At 36.7% G+C, this 19,555-nt stretch overlaps 2 protein-coding genes across 2 annotated transcripts in view; one reads left to right on the top strand and one right to left on the bottom strand.

Annotated features, from left to right (window-relative positions):
* Window positions 1-5,986, bottom strand: part of LOC127175292 (serine/threonine-protein kinase 32C) — a 95,764-nt gene extending 89,778 nt beyond the window's left edge. The window contains exon 1 of the mRNA XM_051126273.1: window positions 5,673-5,986. Within this exon, the coding sequence (XP_050982230.1) occupies window positions 5,673-5,754 (82 nt within the window). The 5' untranslated portion in view covers window positions 5,755-5,986. The remainder of the gene's footprint in view (window positions 1-5,672) is intronic.
* Window positions 5,987-8,800: 2,814 nt separating this feature from the next.
* Window positions 8,801-16,742, top strand: LOC127175463 (leucine-rich repeat-containing protein 27). Its single transcript, XM_051126537.1, has 5 exons — window positions 8,801-9,070; window positions 9,163-9,293; window positions 11,863-11,921; window positions 11,998-12,123; window positions 16,347-16,742. Exons 1-5 carry the CDS (start codon window positions 8,939-8,941, stop codon window positions 16,541-16,543), a joined length of 645 nt encoding a protein of 214 aa, XP_050982494.1. The 5' UTR covers window positions 8,801-8,938; the 3' UTR covers window positions 16,544-16,742.
* The last annotated feature ends 2,813 nt before the right edge of the window (window positions 16,743-19,555 follow it).

Here is a 19,555-nt window from a genome sequence, read left to right as displayed (position 1 = left end):
GATATTTCTTGCACTGATATCTTGAATTTTAGGGCATAACTGCATTTATGGAGTTGTTGCCCTGCCTCAAATTTTGTCAACAGTTATGACATTTGCATACAGGTAGTTAATTATAATAACCCTGAACAGATTGCTGCAGCAGAATCCGAATCTCACACGCACAAACAACGTCTATAAAGAAGAAAAACGAAGCTCAAAATGAATCATTTCAACCTCCAAATAAGATATAACACTGACTTTAATAACTCAGACATTAAGAACTCAGCGTCAACACGAGCATCACACTCATCTCAAAACATCAGCAACTCATCAACTCACAATCAAACTGATGTTTTGTGATGGTTTCATCAGTGCGTGTCATTCTAAAGTCTAACGGTCATTTGGTGCTTTAGCCTCCTCTTTCATAAACGCCTGTCTACAGGCTCCACGCTGCATCTTCAGTGAAGAACACTCTCTGAATCACACTGAATTATTGATGCCAGCCAAGAGAGCAACTCGGAATTAGTGGTAAAGCAGTCAGACTGAAGCAGCTGAAAGAACGGCCAAAGATGACAGAGACGAGACAGAAAGAGACTCTGTGTGCTTGACAAGAGATTCTCACAGCTCAGTCTTTACCTACTTCATTAAAGGGCCACACATGCAAATATATGCACACACACACTCACATTGTTATCAAATACAAATGACTTTCTCAGGAAGCACATGTGAAATGTTTATTCTCGGCTCGTGCATATTTGATTTCAATAACACACGTGGTGCGTTTCACCCTGCGGGCGGCATCGGTCCACGGCTGCTTATTGAGGTCAGCGTCGGGCTGTTGAACCATCACGTTCTGATATGGCCATGACATCATATTCAATTGTCACACATGCATGCACACATACAATCTCCATCTCAGTTTTTACTTTTGCACATTTTACTAACTCGTTAACTCATTTCAGTGGAATCACAGGTGGGTCATTCCGTGTCAAACCAACCACATTTCAAAAAATCTTTTGATTTTGCTAATATTTTTTCTGAAGAAAGACAGACATGTATAGTGATGAAAGCCAAAATATTAAATGTCATTAATCCACTGTGTTGTAGAGGGAAGTCAAAATGACAAATTTCAGAGATTCAGAGTCAAATTACACGGGCATAAAAATGACTTCAGAAAGATGGCTGCATTCTTTTAATCACAGCTCTTTTTGAACATTATGTATAAAATGGGAAACCAGATACAATTCTAGTTTCAACATTATTTCTTTTTCAGACATTGTTCTTTAAATAAAATAAGTATCCGCTGAATACAAACTAAGTGACCAACATTTGGTTTTCAACCACCGAAAATGGCTAACATTCAACAATCTGGACATTAAGCCTCATTGAGATCCCCATATCTCTGGGATTGAATGATTGAAAATTTAGATTCCAAAAGAAAAGTTTATTAACAAATAGAATCTAAAAACATATTGCAATATATTTAATACTTCTTGAGTTATAGGCACACAAACTTTGGAAAAAGAATATTTATGGCCCTCAGACAGATATGTTCAATGCAGCTGGGTGATTTCGTGTCAACTTCCCCAGCTCAATTTTTTGATTTTGCTAACAGTTTTTCTGCAGAAAGATACACATGTATTGTGATGAAAACCAAAATATTAAATGTCATTGATGAATATTTACTGAGTAATCCACTATTTTGTAGAGGGAGGTCAAAATGGCAATTTTCACCTGAGATGCAAAATCAAGTTACGGGGGGTAAAAATGACTTCAGAAAAATGGCAGCATTATAATGTTATTTTTACACAGAGATTTCTATTAGTAAAATCTGTTGACGTTTTTCTCCAAAGTTTTCTTTTCTTTTAAAGACGAATGTCTGAAGAACAAATAATCTTGAAACTGGTGATGTATCTCGTTTCTTTCTGTGAAGACAACTGCATTGAACATACCAGTCTGAGTGCCATAAATGTTCTTTTTCCAAGGTTTGCATGCCTGTAACTAATGAAGTAATACAATGTGATTTTAGATCTCCTGGAGCCATATTAAAATTCCAATATCTCTGGAACCAAACGATACAAAGCCTTAAAAATAAAGATGCAAAAAGGAAAGTTTGTTAAAATCCAATATCTACAAGGGCATTAAGATATCTTTAATACTTCTTGAGTTACAGGCATGCAAACTTTGAAGAAAAAACTTGAAAAGTGCTGTTTCCCCATTTTTGAATGGTCACCATTGACACACAATGCAACAAAGATTGATAAAGTCAACAGATTTTACTAATAGAACTACCAATCTCTGTGTAAAATTATGAATAATGATGCTGCCATCTTTCCGAAGTCATTTTAACCCCCTGTAACTTGACTCTGAATCTAAGATGAAAATTGCCATTTTGACCTTCCTCTACAAAATAGTGGATTACTCAGTAAATATTCATCCTATCACTATATTTGTCTATCTTTCCTCAGAAAAAATAATAGCAAAATCAAAAATTTGACCTCTGGTTGAGCTGACACAGAATTGACCCGGGTAAGTTTTACTAACTCCTGTCTGAAATTACTTAAACCCACTGTCCTTTTTACAAAGTGAGAATATAGACATACATATAAACTGTTTGATGTAGCAAACAATATATAATAGACAGAACATTATCGTGCATTGGTATGGATGCTAATATAGGGTGAACAGGCCTTAAATAAAGACAAAACTATTTTTGTTTGCACTTTTAATCACAGCCATTTTGGACATTATGAATAAAAACAGGGTCTGAGTCTACAGCTCAATGTGGGTCACATATTCCCTCCAAACGCTCCCGAGAAACCATCAAAACACTGATCTCAAGCTGAAACTAACCTCACAATCTTCTCTCTCCCTGGTGTCCTCTTTCATGTAAGGATCGTGAGGAATAACCCTTTTTTCTCGTCTAGCAGCATCAAAGCGGCCATACGCGTGATGTAACACAAACCGTTCTCCAGCCTTAACGCCGCACACCGATTACGAATGTGAGAATCTCGTGGAAGGGTGAGAGAATCAAACCAGCAGACAGATCAGATCTCGCGTCTATCCCGGAGAACTGCTGCGGATTCTGATAATGATGTGGATATTATTATCAGAGTGTGATTATACTGCCTTTATTTCAGTTAAAGCTCAAATCCAACAGATTCTTCTTCAGTCAGAATCAGAATTTCAGTAATGGATGATCAAATATACCTAGTCTTATCTTAAACATCTCTAGTAATTCCTCCTGGAGATTTCAAGAAACATCCATCAAACTCATCAGAGACCGTCAGTCTGTTCTGACTCAGACTACGATTACTCATCTTTTGGCCTCTGTTGATCAAAACACCACAAAATTCCACAGATGTATACTAAACGAATACTTCAGCCAAGCAATGAAAATGTGCTGTAAATATCCGAGATGAGTTTGTTCGTTTATCAGATTTAGAGAAACGTGTCATTCCATCACTGTCTCACCAATGGATCCTCTGCAGTGAACGGATGATGGATGAACAAGCCATGCAATGCTACATTTCTCCAAATGTGATGAACAAACAAACTCATCTCCATCTCAGCTGGCCTGAGGATGAGCACATTTTTGCACATTTTCATTGTTTGGCTGAACTATTCCTTTAACTGAATGTTCTTCCATCAGCTATTTAATTCTCGTCTGAATATACAGCCAACAAAGCCTTCAAATGTCAAGGATGTCAAGTAAAAGGCTTTGTGAATTTAACATGTTTTCTAGCAATACTTCTCTCTGCTGTACCATTGATCAATTAAACCCATCAAACTACTACAGAACAACCCATACACCGACTGTCCTGAGCTCAACTCATGATCCCGCACATAAGTGTAATTACTTTCACACTCATTAGTGCAGTGATTTTCACATAACAGAAGTAAGCAGCGTCGAGTCCATACTGTAACTAAATGGGTCATTACGCGTCCTCCTGCAGTCGCATCATATGATTACAGATCCACAGTGAATTGACCTCATTTCTGGCTTTTTTTGATGCATTCTGACCGTTCAATGTGACATAACTCACTCAACAATCGCATGTTCAGCCACCGTTCAACTGCCTGTTCTGATAAAGCAGTATCATTTCCCTGGATTTCCATAATCCTCTAATTAACCAATTAAACAGCAAATGATTTAATTGGCAGGTTTTGTTCCAACAGTCTGCGTTCCAGCTCATCTCTACAGTCACATTGTTGCAGGAATTGGATTTGAAATGTAATACGCCTTAAAGAGGCAGAAAACAAGTGGAGCATTTGCATTGTGTACCCATATGACAGAAAAAAACAACCTTGCCAAAACATATTTAAATCTATGTTGTAAACAGCAAAATTTTCAACCTTCATATACCAAAATAAATGTTAAAATGTATTTCAGGGGAAACAAAATATATTCCCAATCTCACAATCTTTTTTTCTTCAACATATGCTTTTAAAAATATATATTAAATGTGACTCTGGGCCACAACACCAGTCATAAGGGTCATTTTTTAAACTGAGATTTATACATCAAGCTTTCCACTGATGTATGGTTTGTTAGGATAGCACCATTTTTGGCCGAAATACAGCTATTTGAAAATCTGTAATCTGTAAATAAATAAATATTGAGAAAATCACCTTTAAAGTTGTCCAAATGAAGATCTTAGCAATGCATATTACTAATCAAAAATTAAGTTTTGATATATTTACAGCAGGAACTTTACAAAATATTTTTTCTTTACTTAATATCCTAATGATTTTTGGCATAAAAGAGAAATCAATAATTTTGACCCATACAGTGTATTGTTGGCTATTGCTACAAATATACCCGTGATACTTAAGACTGGTTTTGTGCTCCAGGGATACAAATATATTCTCAAAAATATCCAAGAACATACTGGTAGAAGTAAATATTTACATAAATATATTTTAATTATATTTTAGCAGAATCTTGGCCATTATTTTGAAATATATTAAAAAAATATAATGGAAAAATATATACATTTTTGCTGTATGTGGTCAAATTTGTATGTAATTTTGAAAAATAACTAAGACATCTGCTACACTCCCAATCATGAGCTTAGTTTCTTCTGTATTTACAGCATAAGTTACAGCATACAGTCTTAAAAATAAATGTTCTTTATTAGCATTGATGGTTCCATGAAGAACCTTTAACATCCATGAACATTTTTAAATGCAGAAAAGGTTCTTTAGATTTTTAAAAGGTTCTTCAAAATGGTTCTTTTAAGAACTGTTTACTGAAAGGTTCTTTGGGGAACCAAAAATCACAAAAAACACACTTCTGGAACCTTTATTTTTAAGAGTGTACTACCTTTTTAAACAGAGGACTGAAGTAAAATATAGTAAAATGAAGAATAATGCATGTTTTACTGCCAAAGACATAATTTGCACATAACTGAGGAGGACAACAGGGAAGAAATGAATTCACTAACTCCTAATCTGCATAAATCTGCCTTAGAAATTGTCACCCAAGCATGCGCCAGTGCATCTAACAAAAGCTCATGTGTGTTCTTAACTGCACTGATATATCCATCAGACTCACTGTACAAAATGTGTACCATCATGTGGAAAATGCACTGTTTTAAAGTCATAAATGTAGTGTTGTCAGGAGTCAGATGCACTGCACATGTTGTGTGTGGAGTAAACTGCTGTGTGATGTCGCGCAGTGAGATCCTCACCATCCTCTTTGTCGTCGAACACTGGTCTCTTGGATGAACTGTTCGCTCCCATCCTCTTCTTCCACTTGCCCCAGTGAAACATTGATGCTCTGATCTCATTCCTTTCAGCGCGACGGAAACTGATGCTGCTGGATGCCTCTAAAACACGAGCATCTCTGACAAACGCCGACGATCCGCTCCGCTGTGCTGGGCTCTGATGATCTGACGCGATCTGAGCTCCGGAAACAACAAATCAAGAGACTCACACACGGAATCAAGGAGCTGGAAGCGTGTCTGGCGCTGCTGAACCACGCGCTGCTCAAACTGACGACGAGCTTCAGCAGCGGCGACTATATGAACCTCCCCTCACTCGCGCGCACACACGCGCGCGCCCGCAACTGGCGGCTGACTTACCAGTGCGCTTCAGCTGTGACTTTATTCAAGTGGATATCTATCTATCTATCCATCAATATACACACACACACACCTATATATGGGTCATTGACGTATAAGGGTTTTCTACAGGCCAGTTTTAAATACAAAAAATAATAATATCTGTTGTAATTGTTCAAATTAAAAATTCATCTCCGTGAATTGGCCATAGCCTTAAAAAATGTCATGTGGTGCGACCATGATTTATATTGAAATGAATCAATTTCCTTAACATGCTTAGCATTTTTTAGATGTTCTCAGTAATTAAAGTGTTTAGAAGCAAAGTATTTGCAGTTATTTTGATAATGAGCTCATATTTTTGTTGCCTTCTTAAATGTAGTTAGCAGACTTATTTTTCCTGTAAATTGCATAAAACGGATAAAAATGTTTTAAAAATACCATTCACTGAGGCATGCTGTAGCAGAGATTCATATTTCAACCACAGAAATCAGATATTTTATTTTTATTTTAATACAGTTATTCCATAGCATTGGTCGCACCACATGATGAGTGGTCACACCAAATGACGCAAAACCCTTATATCATTACAAACCTATTTAAAGAGACCAGTTATTTCTGAACTTTGCCCAATCTGCTCAATTGATCCTTCGCTGAGAGTTTGATTAACAGGCGATCAGACCAGTCATAACACCAAATGTGCAGTTTTGTCCAACAAACAAACCAGACAGGAGAGTAGATTTGAACTGGAAAAGTGGTGTATTGACATCTTTTCACGGGTGAAACACGATACCTTCTGATGTTCATTCATGTTTATTTGGTGCTATAACTAGTAAAGATGAAGAGACGATCGGTTCATGTGCCGCTTGAACTGAGACACTACAGCGATCTGTCAGGACACATTAAAGAGCCACAAAACAGTATTTGTTGTTTGAATTTAAAAAAATGTTAAACTTTTAAAAAATGACAAAACTTGAACACGTAGGTTTTGTTTCATAAAGAAACCAGCTCTGTCTTGTGTTGTCAGTGTCCTCTTTGCTCCATGATGTATTTTTCACTGCATGAGAACATGATGTGTGGCATAAAAGTGCCATGGTTAACAGTCTTTGTGAAGGGTCAATTTAGAGTAGAGGGAGGTTGCTGGCTCAGATTCTGAGATCACAGCATGAACATCTTTCTTACAGTAGGAAATTAAATTTGGAGTTTGTGTTTGAATCAGATGGCGAGCATTTATTTTACTTCACTTGGCAGTGGAATCTGGTAAAATAGATTAAAATAGTTATTAATAAATAAGTAAATAAATAATAAATTACTAATAAATGCATAATTACCAACCTAAAATTATATGCTCTAAATTATTTATTTCTTTGCATTTTTTCTCATATTGTACAAAGATTAAACATAAATTGTCTGAAATGACCCAAACAGAATATAAATCAGTTCCAAATGATATTAAAATAAAGTGTTTTATGTATATAAAGCAACAATTAAATATAAAAGCACAAAAACTGCAAAACTGGGACAAATATCCATAATGGAAAACACTCTGCAGTGGTCGCACACATGATATTTTAAATTCAGTCAAAATTTACGAGCACAGAATTGACCACCTACATAAAACAAGCTAGCTTCATACAAAATGTCACTATGAAATTTATAATAAAATAAATACTTGTAGAATATAACTTAATATTCATAGGTTTTTTTGTTTGTTTTATTTTGTTTTGTTCTTTTTTTTTTTAGATCATACCACATGATATCCAAATGTGGAAACTACATATCAGCTGTTAAAAAGGTTATTTTTTCCAAATTTGAAAGAGAGTTACAAACCTGCTTGATGCTTCCATGTGTCCTTCAATATAAAAGTCTCAAAATATAATATTTCACAAAATGGAAATCATCCGACAAAGTTTGTACACTAGTCAGGATTCTGGACTTTGTGTTCCGTGTTTTACCCCCAGCCTTAGTTCCTGTTTCCTTATTTGGTCATTTTCCTGTTCTTGTTTATTTAATTGATTACTCCTCCACCTGCTCTGAATTATCAAGTGTATTTAAGCTCTTGTTGTCTATGAGTTCATTGTCTTGTAAAGTTTATCTACAACATACCGTGACAATACTATGAAAGAAATACAAATACAAATGTTTTGCAATTTTATACAGGATTATGATACACAAAACACTTTGAGAATCATGCCAAATAGTGACGAAAACTAATCAGAATAAATTTAGAGTCATTTCAGACATTTCCAAAACAACAGTTATGGCCTGACGTTCGCACCACATGATATTTTGACACTTTGAAAAATACACAGAAAAATAATCTACACAATCTACATACAGCTAATATTAGACAGAAAGTGTCCTGATCAGATACAAACAATTCTGTTTTCCTTTATAATATAGCCTAACGTTCTTGACGTTAATCGAACAATTAATATTTTACCACATAAAGCACATTTTGTTCCCTTACCAAACTTGTTTATAGTGTAGAGCGTCACTGAAAACATACTTCATAAAATCTGTTTCAGGTCTTATAAAATTACGAGTCCAGTTTTCTTTAAATTATTGCTGTTGTACTTCTCCGTTTCACAAATAAATTAACAAAAGTTATTAAAGAAATCAAAACAAGACATTTCAGTCAGAGTAATAGGCTACACACTACACACACACTGTATTTTTTCAAACGCGTTCGGATGTTTGTCCTCCGCCGCGCACCGTAGTTTTGGTTTCGTTTTCACACGCCGTCACCATAGCAACGACTGACAACATCCCATCTGCCAGCATGCTGCAGTCACACGGATACTATCGCAGATATGACATCATAACCCTTCAGCAGCTGATGTGATCAATCACACGTGATCATTACAGTATTATTACTCTGGCTGTTAAAATCAAACATGAGTGAACTCCATCTGAGCCTCGACGGTGAAGAAGGAGCTGAAAAATCAGCATCTGCAGACATGCTGTACATGAGCAGGAGAGCTCTGAGGAACATCTCAGCATCTGTGTTAAACATGACACATCTAAAGGTAGATTCACAGCACAATGCATGCAGGATTCTTATTTTCAGCACATCCTTGGACAGTTTAGCTCATATCATACGTTCCTCTGCATGCTCTAGAGTTTATATCTGGAGGGGAATGAGATCAGCAGTCTCCCTGAACGCTTCTTCAGCAGTTTGTCGTCTCTGGTTTGGTTGGATGTGAGGAACAATCGACTCACAGGTCTACCAGCCTCCATCGGACAACACAGGTGTGCGAACAATCCATTTTAAAGCAATACGCAAAAACGAGTAAAAATGTGCTCATTTTCAGTCCATCCGAGATTAGGATGAGTTTGTGTGTTCATCATATTTATAGAAATGCGTCACTCCATCACTGTCTAACCAATGGATGTGAATGGGTGCCGTCAGAATGAGAGTCCAAACAGCTGATAAAAACATTGCAATAATCCACAAGCAAAAGCTGAATCAAATCCATCATAAAGATGTTTTTAATTAAAATACAAGTCTATAATCCATAATAACGTTTCGTTCACTGAAAAATTGGTCTGGTCTGAATCAGGAGAGAAATCTGCACAGATAAAGCACCGTTTCAAAACAGTTCAAAACAAATATGTGGCTGGATTTTTGATTTGATTTTGATGTGAGAGACAACAGGAGATTGACTTTTTCACTGGAGTGGAGTGTTATTATGGATTATAGACTTGTATTTGAGTTAAAAATGTCTTAATGATGGATTTGTTTCAGCTTTTGTCTTCTCAAGATGTGAACTGATGGGCTGGAGTGGTGTGGATTACTTGCGGAGTATTGTGATGTTTTTATCAGCACCCAAATATGGAGTGTGAATGCTTTTATTATGCAACAAAAGAGTGTGGATTGACATGAAAGACAATGAACTAAAAAACACTGTTTTCACTCAGAAATTACTGGTAAATTTTACAAATAATTACAGAGAAACGTCAAGTAACACATTGAGTTAAACATGAATATTTGAAGTAGAAAAATTGAGATAGTATTTTCTTAAAATGCCCCTATATATTTTTTTCTTTAAATTTTTTACAGTGTAGCACAGTTAATGAAATCACTCAGAAATGGTACATTTCCGCAAAAATGGTAGAAATTGAACAAATATTAAAAATGAATCTTAAATCAATATAGGTGACACTTACATGTGTCAAAATTAAGTGAGTGTATGATTAAAACAAGAACAAACATCTGCCAGTGGAGCCAAAATAATCTTGTTTTTGATAAAAATGATAATTAAGAGAATGACATACGCAGTAAATGGTAGAAATGCTTCCGCTACAAACCAGTGTGTTAATAGTTAAAACAATAAATTAAACAATATCATACCAGATACCAGTTTGCAATATCAAGCAGCATATCAGACTATTTTGTACAGCTAAAACAATCCAATTAAACCAGAGGTAAAGCAAACGCGTGCTGCTAAAATTAAGGAGTATATTGAAGTAAACGTGATATGGCATTTCTGACTTAAAGAACACATAGATATCCACTGTAAATCACTGGTTTTAATATATAAAAGTGACATATACAGTCTATAAAGACTGCAAAACACACTGCAAAAATGGTAGAAACTGAACAAATATTAAAAATTAATCTTAAATCAATATACATGTGCTTGAGATGAAAAAAAGTTAAGTCTTGTTTCTAAAAATTTATGATTAAAACTCCATTGGCAAATATTTGTTCTTGTTTTAATTATAAACTCACTTCATTTTGACACATTTTTTAGAAAACAAGACTTCATATAATTTTATATCTCAAGTATTTAAGCAACATTTAATTAATACAATCAATATTCAGTAATATTACAGATTTGACTGCACTGGCACTATCAGATGAGAACAAAACATGATCTGAATTGATCTGAATAATGACTCTATTGTCTTCTGTAGAGCTGTTTTACAGCTCAAACTGAATTTGTTTGCAACATTTTCCTGTTTATTTCTGTAAAGCTGCTTTGAAACAACCTATATTGAGATACAGAGATACAGTTGAAGTCAAAAGTTTACATACACATTGCAGAATCTGCACAATGTTAATTATTTTACCAAAATAAGAAGGGTCATATAAGATGCATGCTATTTTATTATTTAGTACTGACCTGAATAAGATATTTCACACAGAAGATGTTTACATATAGTCCACGAGAGAAAATTCGTTGTTCGCTGTTCTTCAAAAAAATCCTTCAGCTCCCACAAATTCTTTGGTTTTTCGGCATTTTTGTGTATTTGAACCCTTTCCAACAGTGACTGTATGATTTTGAGATCCATCTTTTCACAGTGAGGACAACTGAGGGACTCATATGCAACTATTACAGAAGGTTCAAACACTCACTGATGCTCCAGAAGGAAAAACCATGCATTAAGAGCTGGTGGGTGAAAACTTTTGGAAGTTGAAAATCAGGGTAAATTTAACTTATTTTTTTCCTCTGGGAAGCATATAAATATCTTGTGCAGCCTCTGAAGGGCAGTACATAATGAGAAAAATATAATATTTAGGCAAAGTAAGAAAAATGTACACATCTCCATTCTGTTCAAAAGTTTTCACCCCCGGCTCTTAATGCATGGTTTTTCCTTCTGGAGCATCAGTGAGTGTTTGAACCTTCTGTAATAGTTGCATATGAGTCCCTCAGTTGACCTCAGTGTGAAAAGATGGATCTCAAAATCATACAGTCATTGTTGGAAAGGGTCCAAATACACAAAAATGCTGGAAAACCAAAGAATTTGTGGGACCTGAATTACTTTTCTGTGAATCACTGCAAATAAAGCTTTTCTTTCTTTCTTTGTCTTTAAGGTGTTTGAAGACGCTACTGTTGGAGGGCAATCCGATCTCAGCGCTTCCTCCAGAGCTGGGTTCGTACGCACTCGTGTGTTTCTGAAGCACGTGAGGAACCTGTGACGTTGAGCTCGTACCTCTGTCGTCCCGCAGGTCACGTGATCACGCTGAAGGCCTTGAGTCTGAGGAAGTGCCCGCTCACGTTTCCTCCCCAGGACGTCGTGGGCCGCGGTCTGCCTGCCATCCTCCACTACCTGCGCGCCTCGCAACTGGGTGAAGGTGAAAGAAACCTGAGAGCAAGGTGTAGATGTGTGTGTGCGCGTGTGTGTGCGCGCCATCTGTGGCTTTGCATAAAAAGGATGGCCTGCCTCAAAAATAGCTCCTTGCCCTGGTTCTGCTCGACTGGTGTGAGTTCTGTTCCCTTGGAGACGCGCGTGCAGCTCAGCTGGATTCTGGCGCTGCTGCGAAAACGATCAATAACCCCAGACGCAATAATCTTACACTCATTAGACTGACGAGTGATAAACTCAGCTCTCGTCTGATTAGACAATGCATTACGGGGGAATGATGCTGAGATCTTAATGAGCTTTAAAATGAAAATCAAATGATCAGCAGGAGTGTGGTTTGATTGGAGAGACTCTCAATATGTGGCCAAAAAACCACAACTCTAACCTCATTAAATCCTAAATCAGGGTCAGGATTAAACCAGCGCTATTTTAGTCATATTTATTATCACTTATTAATCATTTTAATGAGCTTTCGGTTTTAGATTTTCAGATTTTATTTTAATATTGTTATGGTCTCCTGTTCAGATCTCAGAGTCAGGCCATTGCTGTGCGCTCCGGGCTAATTAGGAATTAGAATTAATTAACGCAGGTTAAATATTGAACCAGTGTTATTTTAGTATTATTTCAGTGTTATTATGGTATTTTTTTAATAATTTGAGCTTTTCAGTTTTTATTTATATTTGAATTTCAGTTAAAATGTTAGTAACCTTGTTGTGTACTTTTGTCATTTTTATTATTTCATTCTAGTTAGTTTTAACTTATTTTTATTCAAGTTTTAGTTTCTTTCATTTCAGTACTTTAAAACCTATTTTATTTTAGTTATTTGCCAATGCAACGTTTCTCACATTTTTAGTTTTCAAGTTTTTTATTGTTTTATTACAGATTTATTTTCAGTTAACAAAAAACAAGGTTATTATAGTTAACTAAAACCAAACCAAACGACATTATTTGTTATGCTGACTTTAACTGGAATAAAATAAAATATTATAGAAATTCTGACACGAACGAACTCACTCCGAAAGTCCCGATCTGAATCAAATGATTCGTGAACCCGCTCGAAAGTTTTTTTTGTTTTTGTTTTTTGCCTCGAGGTAACATACAAAAAACCAAGTAAACAACAATAAGAAAAATCGTAATAAAATTCCAAGAAGTCCAAATAGCAGCATAACATAAACACAATAAACAAATAAAAAAAAAACTGAGAGAAAAATAAATACAAAAATAAATAAATATAAAAATAAAACACAATACAAAGGGCTTAATCGCCAAAAAATACCTTCAAAAGATTACATAGTTTAAGGGCTTTTTTATGACGCATAAGTTTTAAAGATTTGAAGAAGATCATTAAATCTTTCTGAAAAAGAGAGAAAGTAGGGGGGGTTATTTAAGAATCTGCATTTATGAATACATAATTTGCCAAAATCACAATATTATTCACCAAAAATTCGACATCACAATTCCGACAAAAGGACAAATATTTTACAATTTTAAAATCAAAGTCAGGTATCACATATTTCAGACTTAACCAAGTAGAGATGTCATCCCAGAGTTTCTTCGAGAATTTACATAAATAAAATAAATGTTCCAATGACTCTGTGTCTGGTTCGCAAAAAGTGCACTCATTACAATCCATATTAAATCTACGTCTGAGGAACTCATTACAGGGATAAATATCATTAATAATTTTAAACTGAACTTCTTTTACCTTCGGTAGAAGTGGAAAAGAGAGAAATCTTGTTCTAATTTGAACCACTTTATCTTCTGGAAAATCAAAAACAAGAGTTCTCTTCTTTACTGTAGAAGGGAAAGTCTGTGTATTTACTAGTGTTCTTAAAACCTTATTTTTACAGCTCTGCTCTGTCAAATTTACACCTGAGATAATCAGATTACCTAATCTTGGTTTCACAGGAAAATAACACAATGCACCTTTAATTAACTGCACCAAACCAGCAGGGACAGCTTTCAACAAAGATGCATATAATTTCTGAGTTTAAATTATATTATATTTTACACAAAAATCATCATAACTAAGGCAATTTCCACACCCGTCCATAATATGTACAATGGACCAGACGCCTTTGTCCATCCAGTCCTGAAAATACACAGATTTCCCCTTAATACACTTATTATTCCACAAAGAACAACTGTGTGGTGAAAAATGTGTTTGTCTATTAATTTCCAATATAATAATACCTGACTATGAAAAGATCATAATTTACACTTTAACTTAGATGGCTCAAAATCACACCACCCGCTCGAAAGTTCCGAATCTGAATCAAATGATTCGCGAACCCGCTCGAAAGTTCCGATCTGAATGAAATGATTCGCGAACCGCTCCGAAAGTTCCGATCTGAATCAAATGATTCGCGAACCCGCTCGAAAGTTCAGATCTGAATGAAATGATTCGCGAACCGCTCCGAAAGTTCCGATCTGAATCAAATGATTCGCGAACCCGCTCGAAAGTTCCGATCTGAATCAAATGATTCGCGAACCCGCTCGAAAGTTCCGATCTGAATCAAATGATTCGCGAACCGCTCCGAAAGTTCCGATCTGAATCAAATGATTCGCGAACCCGCTCGAAAGTTCCGATCTGAATGAAATGATTCGCGAACCCGCTCGAAAGTTCCGATCTGAATCAAATGATTCGCGAACCGCTGATTCGCGAACCCGTTCAGATTCTGAATGAAATGATTCGCGAACCGCTCCAAAGTTCCGATCTGAATCAAATGATTCCCGAACCGCTCCGAAAGTTCCGATCTGAGTCAAATGATTCCCGAACCGCTCCGAAAGTTCAGATCTGAATGAAATGATTCGCGAACCGCTCCGAAAGTTCCGATCTGAATCAAATGATTCGCGAACCCGCTCGAAAGTTCCGATCTGAATGAAATGATTCGCGAACCCGCTGAATCAAATGAAAGTTCCGATCTGAATCAAATGATTCGCGAACCCGCTCGAAAGTTCCGATCTGAATGAAATGATTCACGAACCGATCTGAATGAAATCCGAAAGTTCCGATCTGAATGAAATGATTCGCGAACCCGCTCGAAAGTTCCGATCTGAATCAAATGATTCGCGAACCCGCTCGAAAGTTCCGATCTGAATGAAATGATTCGCGAACCCGCTCGAAAGTTCCGATCTGAATGAAATGATTCAAACCCGCTCGAAAGTTCCGATGATTCCTGAAAATGATTCCCGCTCCGAAAGTTCAGATCTGAATGAAATGATTCGCGAACCGCTCCGAAAGTTCCGATCTGAGTCATATGATTCCCGAACCGCTCCGAAAGTTCAGATCTGAATGAAATGATTCGCGAACCGCTCCGAAAGTTCAGATCTGAATGAAATGATTCGCGAACCCGCTCGAAAGTTCCGATCTGAATGAAATGATTCGCGAACCGCTCCTAAAGTTCCGATCTGAGTCATATGATTCCCGAACCGCTCCGAAAGTTCAGATCTGAATGAAATGATTCCCGAACCGCTCCGAAAGTTCCGATCTGAATGAAATGATTCCCGAACCGCTCCGAAAGTTCCGATCTGAGTCATATGATTCCCGAACCGCTCCGAAAGTTCAGATCTGAATGAAATGATTCCCGAACCGCTCCGAAAGTTCAGATCTGAATGAAATGATTCGCGAACCGCTCCGAAAGTTCCGATCTGAATGAAATGATTCGCGAACCCGCTCAAAGTTCCGATCTGAATGAAATGATTCGCGAACTGCTCCTAAAGTTCCGATCTGAATGAAATGATTCCCGAACTGCTCCGAAAGTTCCGATCTGAATGAAATGATTCGCGAACCCGCTCGCAAGTTCCGATCTGAATCAAATGATTCGCGAACCCGCTCGAAAGTTCCGATCTGAATGAAATGATTCGCGAACCCGCTCGAAAGTTTCGATCTGAGTCAAATGATTCCTGAACCGCTCCGAAAGTTCAGATCTGAATGAAATGATTCGCGAACCGCTCTGAAAGTTCCGATCTGAATGAAATGATTCCCGAACCGCTCCGAAAGTTCCGATCTGAGTCATATGATTCCCGAACCGCTCCGAAAGTTCAGATCTGAATGAAATGATTTGCGAACCGCTCCGAAAGTTCCGATCTGAATGAAATGATTCGCGAACCGCGGAACTTTCGGAGCCGAAACATGAAAGTGAGCTCAGTGCTCATGTTTAGATATATGACAGGCCTCTCCTCAGTTCAAAATCTCGTTTGTGTCTCATCCAGAGTTTCCTGTTGTGGAGAAGCTGCGTCTGTCTGAACTGGATCAGAGCGAGGAGGACGAGCCGGAGATCCGGCGCTTTCAGGAGCTCCGGCGCAGGATGATTCAGATGGAACGGGCTGAATTAGGGTCGGCCGGCGACGGAGGAACCAGAACACCCGGCTTCAGGAGCTGCAGAGCTGGATCCCATCATGAGACCTGATTTCATTAGGAAGAGAAACAGCAGCTGCTTTATTAGATTCTGGTGCTGATTAAACATCAGACGGGTCTCTGTGTCTGTTCTCTGTGTTAATGCACAGTGGAGTCCAGCAGTCTAGTGAACATACAGACTGCACTCTTTATTTAAAGCAGCTTTATTGGCATCAGTGGTTCCATGAAGAACTTTTAACATCTGTGGAAACTTTTCCAGGTTCTCTATAGAGTAAAATGTTCTTCAGACTATTAAAAGAACTGTTCAGTTAAAGGTTCTTGTTCTTCTGTGGCATCACTGTCACAACACCTTTGAAACCATTATTTGTACATACAATATAAATGAGTTCGGGAATCATATGACTCAGTGCAAAATTTGAAAAACAATAAACTTTCGGAGCAGTGTGAATCATTTGACTCAGATCGAAATGACCATGTTTCATTCAGATCGGAACTTTCGACGGGTTCACGAATCATTTGATCTCAGAGATGATCCAAAGATTCAGATCGGAACTGGAGCTTTTCATTCAGTGGAAGAACATCTGCACAAAAAAATGTTCAGAAACAAATTTCTAAAAAATCGGAACTTTCGAAATCTACAAAGAAACTGTGAAAACAGGGTCTCACACTGAACTTTACACATTTGATAAAAAAAATCATTTCATTCAGATGTTTTAACTTAAAATAATTTGATTCAGATCCTGGAGCTGACTTAAAATTTTTAGTTTAGTCAACAAAAATATTCCAGTTGTCACTTAAATTAATATTAAGTAACTTAAAATTTCAAGTTGACTAAACTAAAAATTTAAGTCAGGGTAACAAATTATATTAAGTTGAAACATCTTTTTGAATTTTTTTTTTTTTTTTTTTTTACAGTGTAAAAAGGCTTTAAAAGGTCTTAAATCAGAGCAGAAAGTCCTAAATTCATAAAGTCAAGGCATTAAATGTTGCATGAACTACAAAAATGAAAATTTTAAGTTAAATCAACTTAACAACAAACAAATCCTGCACACTACAGAAATATGCAAAACGTATTAAAAAAAGTTTATTTACAACGTTTTGGTCGCATGACCTTCATCAGGTATTTTTAGACATCTCATTACTAACCACATTTAAAAAGGACATCATAACCAATCACTGCAGAGGAACATAGATTAGTAACAACACTCAATGGGTACATCATCAGGAAACTATATACACAACATATGGCATATATACATATACATACCAACTCAAATGCATTACAGCATCACATTAAATAAAGCTTCATCGTTCATACCCATAGGTGATAACGTTTAAAGAGTAAAAATCCAAAATAACTCACATCACTGTAGAAGTAATTCCAAATCGCCGCCTTTAGAGAGCACATTAACCTTTTCAATACCACAAAAACGCAAAGTAGAAACATTCCTATTCCTATGCACCTACAGATTTCTGTCAGGCGTGCAGAGACTAATTGATAATTTAAGTTAAATCAGCTTAAAAGTACAAGTCATTTTAACTCACTTCATTGTAGTGCGTTGAAATGACTTGTAGTTTTAAGTTGATTTAACTTAAAATTTTAAGTCAGCTGCTGAACTGTTTTTAAGCTGAAACCTGTGAAAATGTTTTACAATGCGTATCTAAACATCCTTAACATTTCCTGGAGAGCAAAATGAAGATATAAAGCCTTGTTTTATGACAAATTAAACAAAATTAAGTGAGTTTATGATAAAAACAAAAACAAATATCTGTCAATGAGAAAAGAAACCTTGTTTTCCCATTGAATTAAGTTGGTTTTTGGAACCCTTTGACACATATTTGTTCAAAACAAGACTTATGGCAGTTTGCTTCTGAATCGATTTAAGAATCGTTGGACATTAGAACTGGAAAGCAATTTTTTTGTTGTTTTTTTTTCTATCACTGTGTATTGGTAAAAAACAAACTGACAAAAGAAATAATGTTGGAAACCCAGAGCTGGGTTAAAACCGAAGGAGAAACTGCTTGAACAGACACAGAACTAAGTCTTTCTTGCATTCAGAGAGAAAAAAACAAGTGATGGCTGTGAGCAGAGTGACTGAGAATTGTGGGTTGATTGCGGTTTCGTAGGGGGTTTGAGTCTCTCATAACGCTGACGGAGCTCTTATGAGTGTGATTGAGCTGTGAGACTGGAATATGAGCCTCGTTCTGCAGCGCTGCGTGTGTTCAGACTGATGAAGAAAAGACAATCTTACAATCTGCAGCAGTGGAGGAGTAAATCAAGTTACACTTTCTAAGCACTTAAAGGAATAGTTCAGACAAAAATGAAATTGTGCTCAGCCTCCAAGATGAGGGTGAGTTTGTTCATCAGATCTGTAGAAATGTGTCATTCCATCACTTGCTCACCAATGAACGTGAATGGGTGCCGTCAGAATGAGAGTCCAAACAGCTGATAAAAACAAAACAATAATCCACAAGTAATCCACACCACTCCAGTCCATCAGTTCACATCTTGAGAAGACAAAAGCTGAAACAAATCCATCAAGACATTTTTAACTAATCCATAACAACACTTCCTCTAGTGAAAAAGTGGTCTGGTCTGAATCAGGAGAGAAATCTGCACAGATCAAGCCAAAACATCTTGAAATGTTAACACTTTTGTCTGCTCATTCTGACGGCACCCATTCACCCTAGAGGATTTCTACAAATCTGTTGAAAAAACAAACCTGAGGGTGAACACATTTTCAGCAGATTTACAGCATTTTTGGTTGAACTACTCCTTTAAGCACGTGCTGTAGGGATGTTGGCGTGTTTATGTGTATTTTAGAGTCCAGGAGCTGCTTTGGGAGCAAAGAAATCAGGCCAGAGTCACGCGGCAGCAGCGGAAAGACCCGGAACATCAGCAGACGAGAAGACAGACACATCGGGGCTCCTAAACACAGATAAAGAATCACCTTTTCCTTCATCTTTTGAGATAAAAGCATTTGATGTGCTGTGAAAACAAACAGTAACACTCAAAACCTGTCCAAACACATTTAGCATTTATTCAAAATGATCATGAATAATT

This window comes from Labeo rohita, chromosome 13, assembly GCF_022985175.1.
Source record: "Labeo rohita strain BAU-BD-2019 chromosome 13, IGBB_LRoh.1.0, whole genome shotgun sequence".
NCBI classification, from domain to species: Eukaryota; Metazoa; Chordata; class Actinopteri; order Cypriniformes; family Cyprinidae; genus Labeo; species Labeo rohita.
This window is presented reverse-complemented; position numbering and strand designations above follow the sequence as displayed.